Source organism: Eurosta solidaginis, chromosome 5 (genome assembly GCF_040869045.1).
Source record: "Eurosta solidaginis isolate ZX-2024a chromosome 5, ASM4086904v1, whole genome shotgun sequence".
Lineage (NCBI taxonomy): Eukaryota > Metazoa > Arthropoda > Insecta > Diptera > Tephritidae > Eurosta > Eurosta solidaginis.
The window spans coordinates 162,815,863-162,839,756 of record NC_090323.1 but is presented as its reverse complement, the minus strand read 5'-3'; the positions used below and the strand labels follow the sequence as shown (position 1 = coordinate 162,839,756).

The 23,894-nt window shown below is 39.3% G+C and overlaps 2 protein-coding genes across 3 annotated transcripts in view; one reads left to right on the top strand and one right to left on the bottom strand.

Annotated features, from left to right (window-relative positions):
• LOC137233568 (uncharacterized) overlaps positions 1-23,894 on the top strand; it is a 258,492-nt gene that overhangs the window by 101,019 nt on the left and 133,579 nt on the right. The window lies entirely within an intron of this gene.
• LOC137253300 (uncharacterized) overlaps positions 1-23,894 on the bottom strand; it is a 58,884-nt gene that overhangs the window by 18,947 nt on the left and 16,043 nt on the right. For both annotated transcript variants that reach the window (XM_067789981.1, XM_067789980.1), the window contains exon 3: positions 5,207-5,338. In XM_067789981.1, the coding sequence (XP_067646082.1) occupies positions 5,207-5,338 (132 nt within the window). The remainder of the gene's footprint in view (positions 1-5,206; positions 5,339-23,894) is intronic.

Genomic DNA, 23,894 nt, shown 5'->3' with positions numbered 1-23,894 from the left:
GTGGACGCCGTTTCGAGATATCGCCATAAAGGTGGGCCAGGGGTGACTCTAGAATTCGTTTGTGCAATATAGGTATCAAACGAAAGGAGTTAATGAGTACTTTTAAAAGGGAGTGGGTCTTCGTTCTATAGGTGTTCGCCTTTTCGAAATATCGCCATAAAGGTGGACCAGGGGTGACTCTAGAATGTGTTTGTACGATATGGGTATTTTAAGAGGGAGTGGGCTTTTCTGGACCAGGGGTGACTCTAGACTTTGTTTGTACGATATGGGTATCAAATGAAAGGTGTTAATGAGTATTTTTAAAAGGGAGTGGGTCTTCGTTCTATAGGTGTTCGCCTTTTCGAAATATCGCCATAAAGGTGGACCAGGGGTGACTCTAGAATGAGTTTGAACGATACGGGTATCAAATTAAAGGTATTAATGAGAGTTTTAAAAGGGAGTGGTGGTAGTTGTATATGTGAAGGCGTTTTCCAGATATCGGCCAAAATGTGGACCAGGGTGACCCAGAACATCATCTGTTGGATACCGCTAATTTATTTATATATGTAATACCTGCCAAGATTTTAAGGGTTTTTTATGTCGCCCTGCAGAACTTTTTCATTTTCTTCTACTTAATATGGTAGGTGTCACAACCATTTTATAAAGTTTTTTCTAAAGTTATATTTCGCGTCAATAAAACAATCCAATTATCTTACCATATTTCATCCCTTTTTTCGTATTTGGTATAGAATTATGGCATTTTTTTCATTTTTCGTAATTTTCGATATCGAAAAAGTGGGCGTGGTCATAATCGGATTTCGTTCATTTTTCAAACCAAGATAAAGTGAGCTCAGATAAATACGTGAACTTAAATTAGTAAAGATATATCGATTTTTGCTCAAGTTATCGTGTTAACGGCCATGCGGAAGGACAGACGGACGACTGTGTATAAAAACTGGGCGTGACATCAACCGATTTCGCCCATTTTCACAGAAAATCTATGCCCCTACCAAATTTCAAAAGGATTGGTTAATTTTTGTTCGACTTATGGCGTTAAAAGTATCCTAGACAAATTAAATGAAAAAGGGCGGAGCCACGCCCATTTTTAAATTTTCTTTTATTTTTGTATTTTGTTGCACCATATCATTACTGGAGTTGAATCTTGACATAATTTACTTATATACTGTAAAGATATTAAATTTTTTTGTTAAAATTTTACTTTAAAAAAAATTTTTTTTTTAAAGTGGGCGTGGTCCTTCTCCGATTTTGCTAATTTTTATTAAGCGTACATATAGTAATAAGAGTAACGTTCCTGCCAAATTTCTTCATGATATCTTCAACGACTGCCAAATTACAGCTTGCAAAATTTTAAATTACCTTCTTTTAAAAGTGGGCGGTGCCACGCCCATTGTCCAAAATTTTACTAATTTTCTATTTTGCGTCATAAGTTCAACTCATCTACCAAGTTTCGTCGCTTTATCGGCCTTTTGTAATGAATTATCGCACTTTTTCGGTTTTTCGAAATTTTCGATATCGAAAAAGTGGGCGTGGTTATAGTCCGATATCGTTCATTTTAAATAGCGATCTGAGATGAGTGCTCAGGAACCTAAGTACCAAATTTCATCAAGATACCTCAAAATTTACTCAAGTTATCGTGTTAACGGGCGGACGGACGGACGGACGGACGGACGGACGGACGGACATGGCTCAGTCAAATTTTTTTTCGATCCTGATTATTTTTATATATGGAAGTCTATATCTATCTCGATTCCTTTATATATGTACAACCAACCGTTATCCAATCAAACTTAATATACTCTGTGAGCTCTGCTCAACTGAGTATAAAAACATCAACGAACACATATACACACATGTCGGTCGAGCCATCGGATTCAACCGATGATAAAACATACCTGGGCTCTGCCCATGGTAGTTCAGGCCTCCACGCATAAACCCTAGAATACCACAACTTTTCGTCCGCCGAAGTAGGAGGGGGACTGTAACGTAGCAAATGCTACGCCACAATATCTATTTCCTATTTAGCGCCCACCCCTAACATCATATTTTCCATTTACTGCCCACCCCTAGTAGTATATGTACCGACATACATATATGCATACATACCGGCCCAACAACCATTGCGCAAGCACAAAGCAAGCCAGCGATGGTGAACGCACAATGCTTGGGAATTTTCATTCGTGGCGCGCTGTGCGCGACAATGCGAGCATAATTCCCAACGTGTTCATAGTTACCTATGAATAAAATGATTGGCCGGAATACACCAAGCACACTTCGCCGTAGGTAAGTGAAGTGCGTGTCGGCCGCCACTGGCGGTCGACAAGGGGTGCCCTTTGGGTTAGGAGGGTGCGTTACAAGGTCGGTTCCACCGATGGTACGCCCCCCCTGCTTATCGGACACCCAGCAGGTTTACCCACATTTCCGGTGAGTAAGACGGGATTTACACCCCTTATTACTCATCGGAAAGGTAATGCACGAGCAGCCTTCTCGGGTAGGAAGGAAACCCGTCCCAACGCCAGTGGCGGGGCGGATTTCCCCACTACCCTGGCACACTGCCCGAGCCAATATAAATACATTGTAGGGGCTCCCTTTCGGTCGACGGGGGGTAAAGTTACAAGGTCGGTTATGCCGATGGTACTTCCCCCCAGACCTATTGGGCAGCCTTACCCATATTCCAGGGACTCCCTTTGTGTCGAGGGGGGGTAAAGTTACAAGGTCGGTTCTGCCGATGGTACTTCCCCCCGCGGCCTAATATTTTGTTATCATCATATCCTCTGAGTAAGACGGGACTCACCCCCCCCCCCCCTATTACTCAGAGGAAGGGTAATGCACGGATACACGGCTCAGGTAAGAGGGGAACACTTCCCAACGCCTGCGGCGGGACAAACACCCCTGCTACCCTAGCCGAATAACCGAGCCAATATATTGTAGTTAGTTAGCCTCATACTAATACACACTTCGCCGTAGGTACCATCATCATCACGATCCAGATCCACGGACATCCCATCCCGAAGCCTAGCCACCCGTTGTCATAGCTATTTGGAGAGAGCCACCGTCATCCAGTACTCTCTCTTCGGGCGTGATCCTAACTACCGCCGTCACTACTACCGCCGTTAGCACCCCTTAGCGAGAGCCACCGTCGTCTCCACCATCTCGGCCACCGCTAGCTAGCAATATATCTCTCCCTGCGGAGAGCCGTCGTCCTTGGATTATAATATCAGCGATACTACGTAGTGAACATCTCTCTCTCTCTCTCTCTCTCTCTTCTGGATTCAAGGTTGTGGATATTTTATCCCGAGAGCCGCGTGTGTGTGTGTTCGAAATCAAAACACTAATTCACTGTGTATTTATTTAGGTGGGGGAAGTGGGACCTCCATCCGACTCTGGATTGACTTGAGCATACCTCAGCCTTTGACCAAACCCACCTCATAGCTCTCAAAATGAGAAGTGCAGTGTGGACATTATATTATAAATATGATGCAAATGGTCTTGCATGTTTTGCCTACTTTGATCGATATAAGAGTCGTTTTTTCAATTCTCAAAATGTACAAATATATTAATGGCCTCATTGGATCCACATTTTGGGCAATATCTCGAGAATCAAATAAGATATTTAACTAAAATACACCGCTACATAGCCCATAAACGCCTTTCCTTTAATACCCATATGACATAAACCGGCCTTGAGGCTAGCTGAATCCCAATTTCGGTGTTTTCGTATATTAACAAAACTTTTTTAGAACTCGAAATTATGTCATCCATGGTGCATTTTAATTTGGAGAGAAGTTTGGGAATGTCTTTGGTATCTATGTTGATTAAATCCAAATTAATTGCTACCTACCTACCTACGAACATAGGATGAGTAACCCAAGTTTATCTCATATTTGTAAATATTTTATAAAACAAATCGCAAATATCTATTGTGAATGCAACAAAACCAGAAAAACCGTTGTGTTTTGTAGATATTTAATAAACAGTCGATGGAGAAAACGAAAATTTCGATAACTTTTAGTTAAGTGTCTAATTGAAGATGGTGAAAACGACCTTTAACGTTTGGATTTACAAATTTATAAAGCAAGACAAAATAAAGTAAAATAAAGTTTTGGAAACAAACGAAATTTTAGAAGTAGGCGTCGTATGGTAAGCCATAATATTGCAGTTCCTAGGCCGCTCCAGCTTATTTCAAATTAGCTAGCGTTGGTGAGAACGGCCCGGCCTTTAAAAAGCATTTTTTAATTTGCTGCTGCCAAATGAATGGCGAATGAATTCCGAAAACGTATTGCGCACAGGTCACCTGGAGAAGAACATTATGAGTGATGACCAGAGCTCTGAATGTATATTTATATAAGTTACTAAAAACAAATTTCTGGTAACACCACGGACTCATTCAGTCTATGTGAGGTCCTCATGGTACGGCCAGTTCAACCTAACCTAACCTAACTAAATGTGAACTAAATACAAACTCGGAGATAAGATATAATGTAAATGGAATTAGGTCAACTGACATTTGTTGAGCAGTTTAATGAAAATTGGACTTAAGTACTGAGATTATGTTTCGAAATCATGTAAATCATACAATTGCCAAAACGAATTCAATACTTGCTTTCATTCGCTATTGCAGTGCAGGTTCTACTGACCCATAAAACTTATTTATATTTTTTAAGGCGTTCCAAGCTGGAATACGCAGTTTTCATATGAAGGCCAGTTAACGATTATTAAGAGACTAGAACGGGTGCAAAACACTTTTTTAAAATTGTAAAACATATAGTTCAAGATGGCTTCTTATTAACTTAAAGACGGTTCACAGGAGAATAATCTTGGATTTGTGTTTGACATCAGTCCGTGCTTAGTAGATGTTACCACTTTATTAGAATGGATTAAATTCGTGGTTCCTCACAGGAACCTTAGAAGTAATGGCATACTTTTTTCGCGCGTGTGGGGGTTAACTATGCACATCACCCCGCTCTTATCAGAACGTTACGTAAGTTTAATTTATCGAATGCTTTGCATATAGATTTTGTATTTAACAAGTCTTAATTCAAATTACAATTTAGTTAAGCTTTAACTTTAGCTAAAGCAACAATAATAATAAAATTATTGTATTTAATTCGTTACGCAGTCTGTAAGATTTCATGTATTTCATAGATACTATAGCTGATTAAATAAAAATCAAAATAAATAATACTCTTTTTTGCTCATAACACAATACCTTTTAGTTTCTGCCACTGCATATGTAATTCGCCATCCCACAAGTCTAGAATACGTCCAGATTGCTGTCGCGCACAACCCCATGGTTCTTCTCTCATTGGACATAGCACTAAATCTATATATGGCGACACTTCTGAAATGATATAATAAAGCAAATTAATTTTAATCAACTGCACGAGAAAATTTTAAATTACAAAAAATTTTGTTTGTCATTTCAATAAAATAACTTTTACTTTCCTAGCCACTTTCAGCCAACATATTTACTGACGGCCTTAAACAAGACTATTTTCTGAATTAGCTGATCTGCCGTTTAGCTTGTATTTAACCAAATTTGGTACTTTTATTCGATTTATTATAAACGCTTATAGTGATGTACTTATATTTTCCCCTATATGTACTAAAATTAGTAGTATAAATTAATCAATCACTCGCGATATGCTGCGCATGCGCTTGATTCACTAACGTTTATAGCCTGCACATGCTCAACATTGCCTACACAAGACTTGCGGTAGGTAATGTAAACAACAAATAAAAATGCAGAAAACGGAGTACCAAACCACTGCATTTTGCTTTCACGAAACGGAGTTTTTACATAGAAAGCAAATGAATACATATATACGTAAGTTTTTGTTTATATCAACAATAAATAAATAAATGAAAAGTGCAATTAGTGAAAGCCATTGGTATCTACTGGCCTTAGGCTGTGTTAAAACAATACCGGTGAAGTATATCAATATTTACTTTATATAACTTCACTGCTCTGATTCCAGATAATAAAGAAGTAAAACCAGCGAATGTTCATGCGCTTCTGACGGCAGCCGGCTCTAGGGAATGGCATTTAAATGTAACCCCCTTTGAGTTTTTTGCTTCCCTCGCACAAAATTTCGTCCAAGGAGTATATCCTTGCAGAAGGACTGCTACATACTAACTTGCTTCGGGAAGGCGCCCATTTGAGCAACGCATCTTCGTTAACTTCAGAAAATTTAAGTGGGTCTGCTATACAGCATACACTGACAATCTTTTTCAGAACTCCCATCCCGACTGGTGTCCGTCAGGGAGAACATTCATGCAAGGTCATTCAGAGCACGTTACTGTCAGACTTGTAAAGGTCTACCTTCCACCTTGACTCAAATGTTGGATCAAAAATTATATATAAGGTCAGCAGGCATCCAGTTCAGAAGCATAACATCAAAACCATAAAGAATTACACAAGGCGTATCGTAGGGTGGTGTTCTTTTGTTTAAATTTTAAATGTCTGTTCCCCAAGTGAAAGAGGTACCACTGTTATCTACTCCGATGCCTGCACGGGCCTTTCCAGTATTTTCCACTCGCCTAATTTGTCACCATTACCGACCAAATCCTCGGTGACCCTATTCACAATGTTTACGGCAAAATTCTAAAATATTGAACACCCAAGTCCATGGGATAATCCGACACCCAAAAATTATGGGGTGTGACGTTCGTAAAGGACCTACATTATGGCGTGCATGCAGCCGTATTTGTAACTAAAGTTCAAAGTCGTAACAAAATTCTAAAGTCCTTCGCTGGCAGCACTTGGTGAAAAGGAAAAGAAATGCTCAGAGTTAGTTTAAAAGCAGCTTAAAAGAAACATACTGGATGAAGCTGCAGGCCCGTTAAACCATCGATTGTTTATTCAGAATATCATTCACAAGATGAGGCGATGAGGAATATTCCAAATAAGGGAGAGAAATCAAATGCTGAAAAGTTTACGTTAAATATTCAGAATCCTGCCTTCCAGGGCTTAAGGAATCATCTCTGCGAGCACTTGGAGCATAAATTCCGGCGGACACAATTATCAGCGGCCAATGCGCGAAACTCGAAGTTGAAGAGAGGAGAATCTCCAGAAAACGTGCGTCACTCTGGCACGATTTTCGATATGCATATCTCAATAGTTTAAACTTTTCCTTGTCCAGAATCAATCTCGATATACGCAACGTACATCCTGCATGAAACGTGTCTTCATACGAAACCAAACATCTTTTTAATTGTAATTTGGAACCAATGCCTCTAACACCCATAACTCTTTGGTCCTAGCCAGTGAAACTGCAAGTTTTCTTGAATTCCTGAGAGGATATCTATTGCAGTTAGTGAGTAATCGCACTTATTGGATGGTGCGAAGCAACGCTAAAAGAAGAATATGTAGCCCCCAGCGGGTGAGGGGGTTAGAATATACCAGCGGTAGGTATGCCTGTCGTAAGAGGCGACTAAAATACCAAATAGATTCAAGGGATTACGTAGCTCAACCCTTTAAAGGGGTTGCCAGAGCAATATATAGCTTCTCCAAACCAATTGCCAACCTCACCTATCCATAGCGAATCCTGCTTCATTACTAGCCGAGGCTCTGGTGACCTCGAAATCCACATGGATCTAGGGGGAAAAAATCTTTCCCAAGATGGTCGGGCTTGGTACCGGAACGTACCGGATCTGCATCAAATACATCGATACCACTCCACAAGGCCTTCGGGGAGTGTTCTTATCGCTACAACAACAACAACAAGTAGACTGGTCATCCACGTTGATGCAACTTGCCAAATCTGCGCCGCCACAAAATTCTCGAAATGACATTTAAGTACGCTCTTCTTCAGTGCACTTGCCTTCTAAGTGCAAATTCGTAGCAATATCCTCAAGCATTTTGCTGAAGGTACTTAAGGAAAGGAAAATGGAATGTTGGTAGCAACATACGAGGAAATTGATCTCTAATTCCTGGCGACAAATATGATCAACTGACTTCATAAACGCCCAGAAACAGACCCGCGCGACCTCACCACTAAAGCGGATTGTTTTCTTATGCCGCTAGAATACACAGGGAAGGAAATCCTCCATTTTAAAGAAAGAAATTAGGAATAGCACAAGATGAGTATCAGGACATTTCAGCAGAAAAATGATCATCTCCTCTTTATATATTTTAATTTCGTTTTTGCATGCTCAAGTCTTTCCGCCAAAACTGTCAACTAGAAAAGCATTGTTAACTCAGTAGTAACAAATTTATTTAATGTGTAAAATAAATGTCCATGCCAGTGTAACTAGCATGATGATATTTGCACTTCCGTAAGTGTACAGCTCAACGAATACTGCACACTTACATTGTGCGAAATAGTTTTTGCAATGTCCACACGATACCTCTCTTCCTAGCCCAAGTACGTACTAACTAACCTACCGCATAGTCTAGAATGTTCAATGTGGTCATAATAAATCGTTCCCGAGATGATCGGGCTAGAACCTTAATGGTCCTTCTTAACGCAACGTACCGGATCTATATTCGGCAAATGACTATCTACTTTGATTACACTCCACGAAACCTTCGTCCTTTTCGCTGCAAAAACAACAACAACAGTGAACCATTTCATTAGGAGCTAATTCATTCTTAACTATTCCAAACAAACCAAGATAAAATCGATTATTTCTTTATTTTTATCGAAAAATGATAACAAGTCGAAGACAAACAAGCGCACAGGGAAATGAATACTACAATGAAAGAAAAATTAAAATTTTTAGCCGCAATTGAATTTGTGTAAGAAAGTAACAATTTGATGATATTAATGTTAGCAAAGGAAAATATTTGAAGAAGTAGCAATATAAATTTCGTATGAATTACGAATGTACAGTATGGACAAGGCAATATGCGAACTACGTAGAGAGTGGGTATCATATTATTATTGCATCTTCTCAAATGGGTTAAAAGTCGTAAATGCTTTGCCCCCATGGCGACGCTGGTGTAACCCATCATGCCAATGGCATTGCTCACTGATATTACCTGGCAGTATATTGACATGCTAACACGACTTATAGAGGCAGACGGCTGGAGACATTGTACGCAAAATAAAACTTTTACTTGCACATACATATTATATTTATTTCTTATTTTTTCTATGCTTTTTATTAGGCATCTTCTCCTTTCCTGTTTGCATAGAAAGCGAAATTTAATAAAATTGATTTTTAATCCTTCTTGTCAATGATTGTGCAAAGGTGTTTTAACCACTTTCAACAAAAAACGTTAAATGCCTTTGCTGCTTAGTAAATTGTGGTCTTATTCTCTGCATGGCAAAAGAAAGTTGATGGAATATAAAATGTGTCGAAAATAAATATTTCCCACGAAAATGACAGTTTCTCAAATAGTTTAAAGAAATCATTTTATAGAGTAACTGCTGCAGCTACAACAACAATGGTATTGAAAGCAAAAGTGGCAACAGCAATGGCAACAACTAGTGTTATACTCGTACAGTTGAGTTCGTGATAACTAGACGATTGAAGATACGGGGGATATATAGAGGCTTATATTTGCGGAAAAACTATCACTGCCTGACTAAAAAAGGCGGCGTTTAGCTAAGGCATAGTAACCAGTTTTATTTTAAAGACCTTTATCTGAACTTACGGCGAATTCACTTATAGGTTGTGGTTTAACAGCTAGGCAAGCGGTCGCAGTTGGGCAGCTATGCTCATTCGTGGACTCCTTCCCATTCGTGGACTCAAGAATCTAGGCCTTGTCAAGGTAAGCCGCATCTGTTCCCCATAGGGTGCGATTGTAGCAACGTTAACAACAATTTGGAAATTTGCCATAGATCTGCAAGTCAATATATCTTTCCTTCGGAATATACTGGCATGCGAGATGGCGAAATAGTTATCATGGCATAATTCGGCTCTTGAATTCGCCGCAGCCAAGAAAAACTTTACACCCTTGAGTCTAAACAATAGTCGCTGCTGTGGGTGAGAACGAATTAGTGCATTTACAGTTCTTTAGAGTTTCTAAGTAAGAGCATGCTGATATCATGCATGATCTGCAGTCATTCTTAAGTAGAATATAATGAAAATATTCACATTAACTTAAAAGCTCGGAGAGCAATGGAGAATTGGACTTTTGTGGACGCCACGGGATTTGAACACAATACCTCATGTCGAAGATGTAATTCTTCATGCGTAGAGGAAACGGTGGAGCAACATGTACGCAACTCCCCAGTGCTCTGTAGAATCAACAAAAACTATTTTCGGGAGCCTCTTCGAACCTAATTATTTTGTTTACCTCGGCGAGTTTCACAAATATGCAAGTTCACAGCGATGGATATGGTAGGCCGGGCTTTTGAACATACATACTTCAGTTTTATTTAATAACTTTGAATAATTCAAAAGTTAGTATATCAAAACGGCACTTAAGCGCAAATTGCAGTCAAAAGGGACGCGACTCCCTAAAGAAGTAACCTACCAATGAGAGATGGTTTTGAACTTTTATGACTTGAGGGCAGACGCCTGCATGTCTGGAGCCTTTCATCAACAATAAAATTTAACAAGGAAGAGGTATTTCCTTACTTTGAGTGACTGCACCGCGTCTCGCAATATAGTCGTCTGTAGCACCAGGTTTCAGCAGAAAAATATACGAAAACTAGTATCACACCTGTATAGTGTATGTGTGCAGCCAAAATTCAAGCATATTTGCAGTGAAGAAAGTGAGAGAGGGATTCAATTGAAGTTTACTGTTGTGAAGCTGCTCATAGATGAGGCAGCTATTATCCATTAGCACAGACACTTTATCACTGCAAGCAACCGTCAATTTCCTCACGTAACCGGAAATTAAGAGCATACTTTCAACCTAATATGTGATGTTGCTAACAAAGCCACAAAGATAGGCAGAATGGTGTGACTTTGAAGATCCTCAAAATCTGGCTGATGGAAACTATGCCAAATATACCAAAAAGTCGGTCGAGTTAGGGAAGAATTCAAGACTGATACAAACTCCTGCGGGAATGAAAATAACGACCTGGTAACCAAGATGAACCTGATACTTTAAACGATGACAAAAATAATACAGCGCTGATAGATGACAAACTACATGCTGCGCTGTTCAAAAACACAAGTACAGATCACTAATTTATCGATCTGGGCATGCATTAACTGTTATGCAAAATATGGTTGGATGAGCGCATGATGGCGTATAGGAATATACATAAGTGACCTGGGATTATGAAATGATTGGATGTTATCAGTGCACATATTGACCAGATTTCCACGATACGGTGAATCCTAGCAAATATCCACGATAATATAATTGACACACCTTCTTCTTCTATCGCTTAAAAATCTCAACTTCTACGTTGTACCCAACTCGGACGGGGACATAAGGTCAACGGCCATAACGTCAATTGACCGAAAGACTACTTAAAATGACCTCAAAGTCAACGATATTGACAGTATGAGCATCCTGATTTCCTAAAGGGTGATATGGATAACTCTTTTTCCCAATCAGCCATAAGGTCAATTATTTCGTTCGGGACCTTCACGTATGTTAACAACTGTTGAATTACAGCTACGTTTTATTGTTTCCGCTATGTTTTTGTTCAGTCGAAAGAAATTGAAATTGAATTCTAGTGAAAAAGTCGGGTAAAAACTGGCCCAATGAAGTTCTCTCTGAGATAGGAGAAACTTATTGAGCTTATTTATATATAAGTGAAAATTTCGAATAAAAGCTGCGGGATTTGTGCTGGTTTTTGTTGTTGTTGTTGTGCTGGTCTTAAGTAGCTATATACGGTTATTGTCTTTTTTTCGAAATGGTCACGAGTTTAACCGGAAATTTTTTAAATTGCCATAAAGTCAAATGTAGAAACGTCATAAAGTCAATTGACTCTATGACCATTAGAGGTGACCAAAAGGCCATCTGATTTTATGTACATTTGGAATGGTCATAACGTCAAATAACTTTTTTTCCGTTGATCTTATGACGCCCACCGCTTAACTCAATCATATCTGTAAGGGCCGCAAAGGCCCAATCATTGATTGAAAAAATATAAACGCGTGCTTATATTGCCTAAAATAAATACCCCAATTTATTTATGAATATTCTTTAGCCTCTTATTTTCCATATAGCAACCAAAAATTTTCTTATTCGGACATTAACTTGAAGAATTCACAACGTAAAATATAGTGCTTAGCTAATGTAATAAATAAATATTATCCCCTTAGGGTACCACTTTTCACAAATTGATTACTTTTTGTCATGCAATCACTCACACAATCAATGTCTCTATCAATGCTACTTTGGCAAATAGCGACTACGCAGCTGTAGAGTATAATAAAATTTAAGAGTAAAATATAAATCAAATAGAATGATGGCTTAGTGACAGTCATATACACGAATCAAGTTTTTGGGCTTTCACGGAAAATTAATGAATTTATTGCCGCTAAAAGTTGAGATGATCTAAAAAATTTAATGTAATGTAATGTATTTATTTATTACGGCTTTCCTAAGCCTAACTTAAATCTATTTTACATGTTTATAATTGTCTTCTGGACTATGCAATCTAGAATAGTTACATCTATGTCCTACCTTGGAGTACTATGGATGGGAGACTTCCAGATCATGCGAACAAAGCGTTGTGCTTGTGTAGTATGTAGGCATTTTACGCATGTTAGTAAAGCGCGAAGGCAACATCTGCACGGCGATGTACTGAGTTAATCGAGTGATGCGCTTCAGCATGTGCTTCGGCAACCTTTTTTGTATGCGTACAAGAGCTTGGAAGTCTTGGCGCTACATAGCAATATAGAGTATAGTTTCGCTGCACTTCTATCGATGCTATGGAAGTCCGCCTGTCCAGCACTAAATTGGTAGTGTTCTGCAATAATTGTACAATAATGTACAATGTAATAATTGCCCTTCACTTTAAGGTATCGATACTTCACAATTCACTTGCATTTTTTTTTTATACTCAGTTGAGCAGAGCTCACAGAGTATATTAACTTTGATTGGATAACGGTTGGTTGTACAGGTATAAAGGAATCGAGATAGATATAGATTTCCATATATCAAAATAATCAGTATCGAAAAAAAATTCGATTGAGCCATGTCCGTCCGTCCGTCTGTCTGTCCGTTAACACGATAACTTGAGTAAATTTTGAGGTATTTGATGAAATTTGGTATGTAGGTTCCTGGGTACTCATCTCAGATCGCTATTTAAAATGAACGGTATCGGACTATAACGACGCCCAATTTTTCGATATCGAAAATTTCGAAAAACCGAAAAAGTGCGATAATTCATTAGCAAATACGGATGAAGCGATGAAACTTGGTAGGTAAGTTGAACTTATGACACAGAATACAAAACTAGTAAAATTTTGGACAACGGGCGTGGCACCGCCCACTTTTAAAAGAAGGTAATTTAGAAGTTTTGCAAGCTGTAATTTGGCAGTCGTTGAAGATATCATGATGAAATTTGGCAAGAATGTTACTCTTATTACTATATGTATGCTTAATAAAAATTAGCGAAATCGGAGAACGACCACGCCCACTTTTTAAAAAAAAATTTGTTTAAAGTCAAATTTTAAAAGAAAAGTTAATATCTTTACAGTATATAAGTAAATTATATCAACATTCAACTCCAGTAATGACATGGTGCAACAAAATATAAAAATAAAAGAAAATTTCAAAATGGGCGTGGCTCTGCCCTTTTTAATTTAACTTGTTTAGGATAATTTTAATTCCACAAGTCGAACAAAAATTTACCAATCCTTGTGAAATGAAGCCACGCCCAGTTTTTATACACAGTCGACCGTCTGTCCTTCCGCTCGGCCGTTAACACGATAACTTGAGCAAAAATCGATATATCTTTATTAAACTCAGTTCACGTACTTATCTGAACTCACTTTGAATTGGTGTAAAAAACGGCCGCAATCCGACTATGACCACGCCCACTTTTCCGATATCGAATATTACGAAAAATGAAAAAAATGCCATTATTATATACCAAATACGAAAAAGGGATATAACTTTAGAAAAAAACTTGGTAAAATGGGTGAGACACCTACCATATTAAGTAGAAGAAAATGAAAAAGTTTTGCAGGGCGAAATGAAAAGCCCTTGGAAATTTGGAAGGAATACTGCTCGGGGTATTACATATATAAATAAATTAGCGGTACCCGACAGATGATGTTCTGGGTCACCCTGGTCCACATTTTGGTCGATATCTGGAAAGCGCCTTCACATATACAACTACCACCACTGCCTTTTAAAACCCTCCTCAATACCTTTAATTTAATACCCATATCGTACAAACATATTCTAGTGTCACCCCTTGTCCACGTTTATGGTGATATCTCGAAAAGGTGTCCACATATAGAAGTAAGGCCCACTCCCTTTTAAAATACTCATTAACACCTTTCATTTGGTACCCATATCGTACAAAAAATTCTAGAGTCACCCCTAGCCCACCTTTATGACGATATCTCGAAAAGGCGTCCACCTATAGAACTAAGGCCCACTCCCTTTTAAAATACTCATTAACACCTTTCATTTGATACCCATATCGTACAAACAAATTCTAGAGTCACCCCTGGCCCACCTTTATGGCGATATCTCGAAAAGGCGTCCACATATAGAACTAAAGCCCACTCCCTTTTAAAATACTCATTAACACCTTTCATTTGATACCCATATCGTACAAACAAATTCTAGAGTCACCCCTGGTCCACTTTTTGGCGATATCTCGAAAAGGCGTCCACATATAGAACTAAGGCCTACTCCCTTTTAAAATACTCATCAACACCTTTCATTGGATACCCATATCGTACAAACAAATTCTAGAGTCACTCCTGGTCCACCTTTATGGCGATATCTCGAAAAGGCGTCCACATATAGAACTAAAGCCCACTCCCTTTTAAAATACTCATTAACACCTTTCATTTGATACCCATATCGTACAAACAAATTCTAGAGTCACCCCTGGTCCACCTTTATGGCGATATCTCGAAACGGCGTGCACATATAGAACTAAGGCCCACTCCCTTTTAAAATACTCATTAACACCTTTCATTTGATACCCATGTCGTACAAACAAATTCTAGAGTCACCCCTGGTCCACCTTTATGGCGATATCTCGAAACGGCGTCCACATATAGAACTAAGGCCCACTCTCTTTTAAAATACTCATTAACACCTTTCATTTGATACCCATATCGTACAAACAAATTCTAGAGTCACCCCTGGTCCACCTTTATGGCGATATCTCGAAAAGGCGTCCACATATACTAAGGTCCACTCACTTTTAAAATACTCATTAACACCTTTCATTTGATACCCATATCATACAAACAAATTCTAGAGTCACCCCTGGCCCACCTTTATGGCGATATCTCGAAAAGGCGTCCACATATAGAACTAAAGCCCACTCCCTTTTAAAATACTCATTAACACCTTTCATTTGATACCCATATCGTACAAACAAATTCTAGAGTCACCCCTGGTCCACTTTTATGGCGATATCTCGAAAAGGCGTCCACATATAGAACTAAGGCCCACCCCCTTTTAAAATACTCATTAGCACCTTTCATTGGATGCCCATATCGTACAAACAAATTCTAGAGTCACTCCTGGTCCACCTTTATGGCGATATCTCGAAAAGGCGTCCACATATAGAACTATAAAGCCCACTCTCTTTTAAAATACTCATTAACACCTTTCATTTGATACCCATATCGTACAAACAAATTCTAGAGTCACCCCTGGTCCACCTTTATGGCGATATCTCGAAAAGGCGTCCACCTATAGAACTAAGGCCCACTCTCTTTTAAAATACTCATTAACACCTTTCATTTGATACCCATATCGTACAAACAAATTCTAGAGTCACCCCTGGTCCACCTTTATGGCGATATCTCGAAACGGCGTGCACATATAGAACTAAGGCCCACTCCCTTTTAAAATACTCATTAACACCTTTCATTTGATACCCATGTCGTACAAACAAATTCTAGAGTCACCCCTGGTCCACCTTTATGGCGATATCTCGAAACGGCGTCCACATATAGAACTAAGGCCCACTCCCTTTTAAAATACTCATCAACACCTTTCATTTGATACCCATGTCGTACAAACAAATTCTAGAGTCACCCCTGGTCCACCTTTATGGCGATATCGCGCAAAGGCGTCCACATATAGAACTAAGGCCCACTCCCTTTTAAAATACTCATTAACACCTTTCAGTTGATACCCATATCGTACAAAAAAATTCTAGCGTCACCCCTGGTCCACCTTTATGGCGATATCTCGAAAAGGCGTCCAACCATAGAACTAAGGCCCACGCCCTTTTAAAATACTCATTAACACCTTTCGGTTGATACCCATATTGTACAAACGCATTCTAAAGTACCCCTGGTCCACGTTTATGGCGATATCCCGAAAAGGCGTCCAACCATAGAACTAAGGCCCACGCCCTTTTAAAATACTGATTAACACCTTTCATTTGATACTCATATCGTACAAACAAATTCTATAGTCACCCTGGTCCACCTTTATGGCGATATCTCGAAAAGGCGTCCACCCATAGAACTAATGCCCACGCCCTTTTAAAATACTTATTAACACCTTTCGTTGGATACCCATATTGTACAAACGCATTCTAGAGTACCCCTGGTCCACGTTTATGGCGATATCCCGAAAAGGCGCCCACCCATAGAATTAAGGCCCACTCCCTTTTAAAATACTTATTAGCACCTTTCGTTTGATACCCATGTTGTACAAACGCATTCTAGAGTCAACCATGGTCCACCTTTATAACGATATTCCGAAAAGGCGTCCACCTATAGAGCTAAGGCACACGCCCTTTTAAAATACTTATTAACACCTTTCGTTGGATACTCATATCGTACAAACAAATTCTATAGTCACCCTGGTCCACCTTTATGGCGATATCTCGAAAAGGCGTCCACCTATAGAACTAAGGCCCACTCCCTTTTAAAATACTCATTAACTCCATTCATTTGATACCCATATCGTACAAAAAAATTCTAGCGTCTCCCCTGGTCCACCTTTATGGCGATATCTCGAAAAGGCGTCCACCCATAGAACTAAGGCCCACGCCCTTTTAAAATACTCATTAACACCTTTCGTTTGATACCCATATTGTACAAACGCATTCTAAAGTACCCCTGGTCCACGTTTATGGCGATATCCCGAAAAGGCGTCCAACCATAGAACTAAGGCCTACGCCCTTTTAAAATACTCATTAACACCTTTCATTTGATACTCATATCGTACAAACAAATTCTAGAGTCACCCCTGGTCCACCTTTATGGCGATATCTCGAAAAGGCGTCCACCCATAGAACTAATGCCCACGCCCTTTTAAAATACTTATTAACACCTTTCGTTGGATACCCATATTGTACAAACGCATTCTAGAGTACCCCTGGTCCACGTTTATGGCGATATCCCGAAAAGGCGCCCACCCATAGAATTAAGGCCCACTCCCTTTTAAAATACTTATTAGCACCTTTCGTTTGATACCCATGTTGTACAAACGCATTCTAGAGTCAACCATGGTCCACCTTTATAACGATATTCCGAAAAGGCGTCCACCTATAGAGCTAAGGCACACGCCCTTTTAAAATACTTATTAACACCTTTCGTTGGATACTCATATCGTACAAACAAATTCTATAGTCACCCTGGTCCACCTTTATGGCGATATCTCGAAAAGGCGTCCACCTATAGAACTAAGGCCCACTCCCTTTTAAAATACTCATTAACTCCATTCATTTGATACCCATATCGTACAAAAAAATTCTAGCGTCTCCCCTGGTCCACCTTTATGGCGATATCTCGAAAAGGCGTCCACCCATAGAACTAAGGCCCACGCCCTTTTAAAATACTCATTAACACCTTTCGTTTGATACCCATATTGTACAAACGCATTCTAAAGTACCCCTGGTCCACGTTTATGGCGATATCCCGAAAAGGCGTCCAACCATAGAACTAAGGCCTACGCCCTTTTAAAATACTCATTAACACCTTTCATTTGATACCCATATCGTTCAAACAAATTCTAGAGTCACCCCTGGCCCACCTTTATGGCGATATCTCGAAAGGGCGTCCACCTATAGAACTAAGGCCCACTTTCTTTTAAAATACTCATTAACACCTTTCATTTGATACCCATATCGTACAAAAAAATTCTAGAATCACCCCTGGTCCACCTTTATGGCGATATCTCGAAACGGCGTCCACATATAGAACTAAGGCCCACTCCCTCTTAAAATACTCATCAACACCTTTCATTTGATACCCATGTCGTACAAACAAATTCTAGAGTCACCCCTGGTCCACCTTTATGGCGATATCGCGCAAAGGCGTCCACATATAGAACTAAGGCCCACTCCCTTTTAAAATACTCATTAACACCTTTCATTTGATACCCATATCGTACAAAAAAATTCTAGAGTCACCCCTGGTCCACCTTTATGGCGATATCTCGAAAAAGCGTCCACCCATAGAACTAAGGCCCACGCCCTTTTAAAATACTCATTAACACCTTTCATTTGATACTCATATCGTACAAACAAATTCTATAGTCACCCTGGTCCACCTTTATGGCGATATCTCAAAAAGGCGTCCACCTATAGAACTAATGCCCACGCCCTTTTAAAATACTTATTAACACCTTTCGTTGGATACCCATATTGTACAAACGCATTCTAGAGTACCCCTGGTCCACGTTTATAACGATATTCCGAAAAGGCATCCACCTATAGAACTAAGGCCCACGCCCTTTTAAAATACTCACTAACACCTTTCATTTGATACCCATATTGTACAAACAAATTATAGAGTCACCCCTGGTCCACCTATAGAACTAAGGCCCACGCCCTTTTAAAATACTCATTAACACCTTTCATTTGATACCCATATCGTACAAACAAATTCTAGAGTCAGGCGTGGTCCACCTTTATGACGATATCCCTAAATGGCGTCCACCTATAGAACTAAGGCCCACGCCCTTTTAAATTACTCATTAATATCTTTCATTTGATACCCGTACCGTACAAACGCATTCTAGAGTCACCCCTGGTCCACTTTTATGGCGATATCTCGAAAAGGCGTCCACCTATAGAACTAAGGCCCACGCCCTTTTAAATTACTCATTAATATCTTTCATTTGATACCCGTACCGTACAAACGCATTCTAGAGTCACCCCTGGTCCACCTTTATGGCGATATCTCGAAAAGGCGTCCACCTATAGAACTAATGCCCACGCCCTTTTAAAATACTTATTAACACCTTTCGTTGGATACCCATATTGTACAAACGCATTCTAGAGTACCCCTGGTCCACGTTTATAACGATATTCCGAAAAGGCATCCACCTATAGAACTAAGGCCCACGCCCTTTTAAAATACTCACTAACACCTTTCATTTGATACCCATATTGTACAAACAAATTATAGAGTCACCCCTGGTCCACCTATAGAACTAAGGCCCACGCCCTTTTAAAATACTCATTAACACCTTTCATTTGATACCCATATCGTACAAACAAATTCTAGAGTCAGGCGTGGTCCATCTTTATGGCGATATCCCTAAATGGCGTCCATCTATAGAACTATGGCCCACTCCCTCTTAAAATACTCTTTAATACCTTCCATTTGATACACATGTCATACAAACGCTTCCAGGATTACCCTAGGTTCTTTTTACTACATGGTGATTTTCCCTTATTTTGTCTCCACAGCTCTCAACTGAGTATGTAATGTTCGGTTACACCCGAACTTAGCCTTCCTTACTTGTTTTTATTGACGACAATGCGATGAAGATGAATACTTTATAAATTTATGAAGTCTGCACCACTTGTGATTAGTTAAAATTTTTATGGCTCGTTTTTATGGTACAAAGTTAAATAAAGGTTTTGTGTGAAATTAATTTTAACAAGGTTTGGGCAAAGGTTGCGTCGCATTTTGTTTTGGTATTTAGATTGTTTCATTAAAATCTGAACCTTCTAGTTGATCTGTGTCATATAGATGAATAGTTTTCAAATTTAAATAACTCGTCGGGTATTGTTAGAGTGTAAAAAGAAACGGGACAGGGAGAACCATACATCTATAGTGGGTCCCATGGCATATGGGAATATAGGGGAGTGAAAAAGGAGATGAGCTAGATAAAAGCGTGCATCTCTTGAAGCTTGCTCCGTAAACTGTAAACGTCCCCAATTTATTGGGCGAGATTAAGAGAAGGGAACAGGTGCACATGATCGACCAAGCGAGAAAGGCGTGGGTCCAAAAGCGGGGCTGTAAAGTGTCGAACAACCTTATACTAAAAAATTTCGTTCTCTCATTAAAAAGAGAGGACTGTAGACTCAGGACGGGTATTCTGACTGGGCACTGCCTTCTGGCGTCACATGCCTTTAAATTCGACTTGGCCCGTGATAGCAGATGAAGGATGTACGTTCTGGAGGAGAAAACGATCGAGCACGTTTTATTCTCGTGCCCCGCGCTTGCCAGGATAAAACTCCAGCTATTAGGAGTTTTACAGCTGTCAGATCGAGAAGCAGCAAGTGGCACAAGTCCTAAAATGCTTCCAGTATTTGCCAAGAGAATGTAGTTATTTTATAACATAGGTCCTGGTTTTTGATAGGGCTTTTAAGTTTGGTCGTTAAATAAAATTTCTGGTAACACTACAGACACATTCAGTCTATGTGAGGTCCTCATGGATCGGTCAGTTCAACCTAACCTAGCTTAATCTTCGGGAATTTCGCCCAAATTTGAAAAGCTAAAGTGACCCGAGCTGACATCGGCGCTTAGCTACTTGTACCTCCAAATCTTACAAAATGCATAACCACTCAATAATATTGTACCCAAAAAGTTATGTTACCAAACTTTTTAACAATATTTTATTAGTGTAAGTCTTGGTAGAACGCGTACACTGTCAAAAATGATATACTGTTTAACAAAATTGTATGCATATATATAAAAAGTGGGTTGTCGTCCGATTTAGCTTATATTAAATACCAATGTGAGTTAAGTTAGAAGGAACGCACATATCAAATTTTATCGAGATATTTTTAAACTTAATCAAGTTGTCGTGTTCACAGAGGGACGTTATAATATACCGTTATGCCAACAAAGTCAAGATACTCCATTCGCTTTGCTCGGCTGAGTATAATAATCCAGATGGTATCGAAATAAAGGCCGCAGAAGACCGATATTAACACAGTGAAAGTATCTCCGAAATACTTTTGATATTCTTCCGAAATAGTCACGAAAATGTCCAGTGGTAGCCCCAAGATCATCACGTATATACTTGAACGTCATTACGAAACGGTCCACAACTCGTTACAAAATGGTATAAAGGTCACTCAAAAAAAATCCACAACTAACTCAAATCAGTACGTTAGTTCCCCAAAAATGTATGGTTTGGCATGTAACATACAGTTCCGGCAAGAAGAGTAAAACTTTTGTAATTACAGGCACAGTAAACACTGAAATCCAAATCAAGGATTGCTTGCAAAAGATTTTTTGAAATTTATTAAAGCAGCATAATGTAACTTAATTATTTGGGCCTGATGTGGCCTTTTGCGACTATGGAAAAGCAGCTCTTAACTTGTGCGAGATATAAGGTTAGGTATAACTGGATGGTCAATTCAGAATTCACATAGAGCTCTACCAGAATTTGTTTGACGACATAACGTAAAAACCCCAGTCAAGTGCCAGGACTTATGTTATAAAATATCTCCATCTTCTTGGAAAACACAAGAAGTTTTCTTGGACCTAGCTTAATTGCTGCCTCGAGATCTGGCTACTCTGTCGACCCCAATAGCTGGATCCTTGACCTGGCGAGCACAGAATGTGCTCAACCATTTCATCATGCAGCTCACACTTTCTAAACTTACTGCTACTGACGAGGCCAAACTTATAAACATGTCACGCCAATTTGTGAGTGTAACATCGCAGGCGTTGCACATGATCTTATAAATTTTGCAGCCCCGCGCCTTTGTCCACGCCTTACCTGCTTGATGGATCATATGCAACTCCTGTTTCCTTTTGATTTCTCCCAAACGGATTGGGACGTTTACCGTCGATTAAGCGAGTGCTGTATCCTCCTTTGCCAACTCATCCCTTTATGTCCGGATGGATGGTCTGCCCTAAGCGAAGTTTTCGCAATGCTTCTTTGCATTCGAAGACAATTATTGATGAAGCTCTGTATGAAATTATGACTTTAAACGCCGCCTCACTGTCAATATATATATTGACGTGACTACAGCTTAAGTACGCTTTCTCAAAAATGTCTGCCTCGGCCTGACCTCAGTTTGCCCCGTGACCTTAAATCTTGTGGCAGTAGCTAACGAGATATTTTGGCCATAACGTCAGCAGGCGAGATGTGAATAATGACATGCACTGCTGCTGTCCGGATTTCTTAAAACTCCCTTTATGTAATCGTTGATAATCTGCATACCTCCTCTAGTTTTTTGGTATACGTACTTTTTTGTGTGGCTGTTTACTAAACAGGGACCCATAGTAAAGTATGGATTTGAAAATACCCAATGAGAGAGTTTGGGTGATAAGGCCCACGCGCATCCACGGAGGCATCCTTCGTTATCTCTTCCACGACAACTTGCTATCTTGTATGACTCCTAGATATTTTGTGCTATATTTTTTTGTAGGGTGACCCCCTAACCTTAGATAAGATCCTAATAGGGACCTTACATTTCCTAGTAAATAATACCTGATCAATTTTTCCCGCTTTGGCGGCTAACTCAACTCCATATGCCCAGGCATGTACATCCTGAAATGCCTGATTCATCATAGAGCTTGCCTTTAATTCCCCATAATTTTTTTGTTTTGTAAACACATCTTTTAATCTCTCTAGCGTTTTGAGCAGAAAAGATTTCAAACTAATGGGCCTGTAGCCAAAATTGCTGAATGTGTTTCCATTTTATGCAACCCTCGAAGATAGTCTAAGTCATTCTACAATCATTCCACCTACCATCTGCAGCATAGCAGGAAATATCCCATGTGGACCTAACGATTTAAACTTAGCAAAAGTTTTTAATTCCCTTTTTTTTCTTTTTTCCAAACCGTGAGCAAAGATGTTTAGTCATGAAGCCGTAATATTTTTTTTTGCTCTCAAAATCTAATTTCTCGGACGAGAGTTTAGGTTTCTTCCGGATATGTACAAAGTTACCCTAATATCAACCATATAATTATTTCCCAATATACATAGATTATAGATAGTTAATATTTATTACAGAAAATTACTCCCATCTGTCAGCACACGCCACGTTGCATTGGTCCGAAAAGTGAGTGTGATTCAGCTATTTATTTTATTTTTTTTTTTAGTATTGGCTCAAAATTGTTTTACGTGTCATTTGATAGCCCAGTTGTGGACAGAGCGCCACCACCCACTCACCTAAAACGCTAAGACATTTTTCATGCAACAACAACAAATGAACTTTACTTGAAGCGCCAATGCACCTGCTTTGGTTCCAGCGCCTCAAGTCAAGTAAGAGTGCAGCGCGTACTAGCCAGAAAGTAAGGCGGAAAACAGAATAACATAGCACAAAGGAAAGGTAAATAGGCATTCAACCTACAACTTTCCTACTACTTGACCGCATTACTCATTTATATTTATTGTTACGCTATTCAATAAATAATCGGAAAAATTTAATGCCACTTAATAAAAAAATTGCGCATGTAGCATACAAATGAAAAGAAGTGACTAACAGTAAAAAAGGAAATATGTCGATTAGTGGGCAGCAAGGAACAGCGAAAGACAGCGACAGTGAACCATGCTCAGCATTTGATAGAGGGGAATGATTTTTGTATGCAATTTGCGTCGACTTTCGCTGTATTTCTATTGTGAAAGTTTAATCAAAATTGTGCTAATTTAACTAAGTGCAATTATGCAAATGTTCATGATTGAA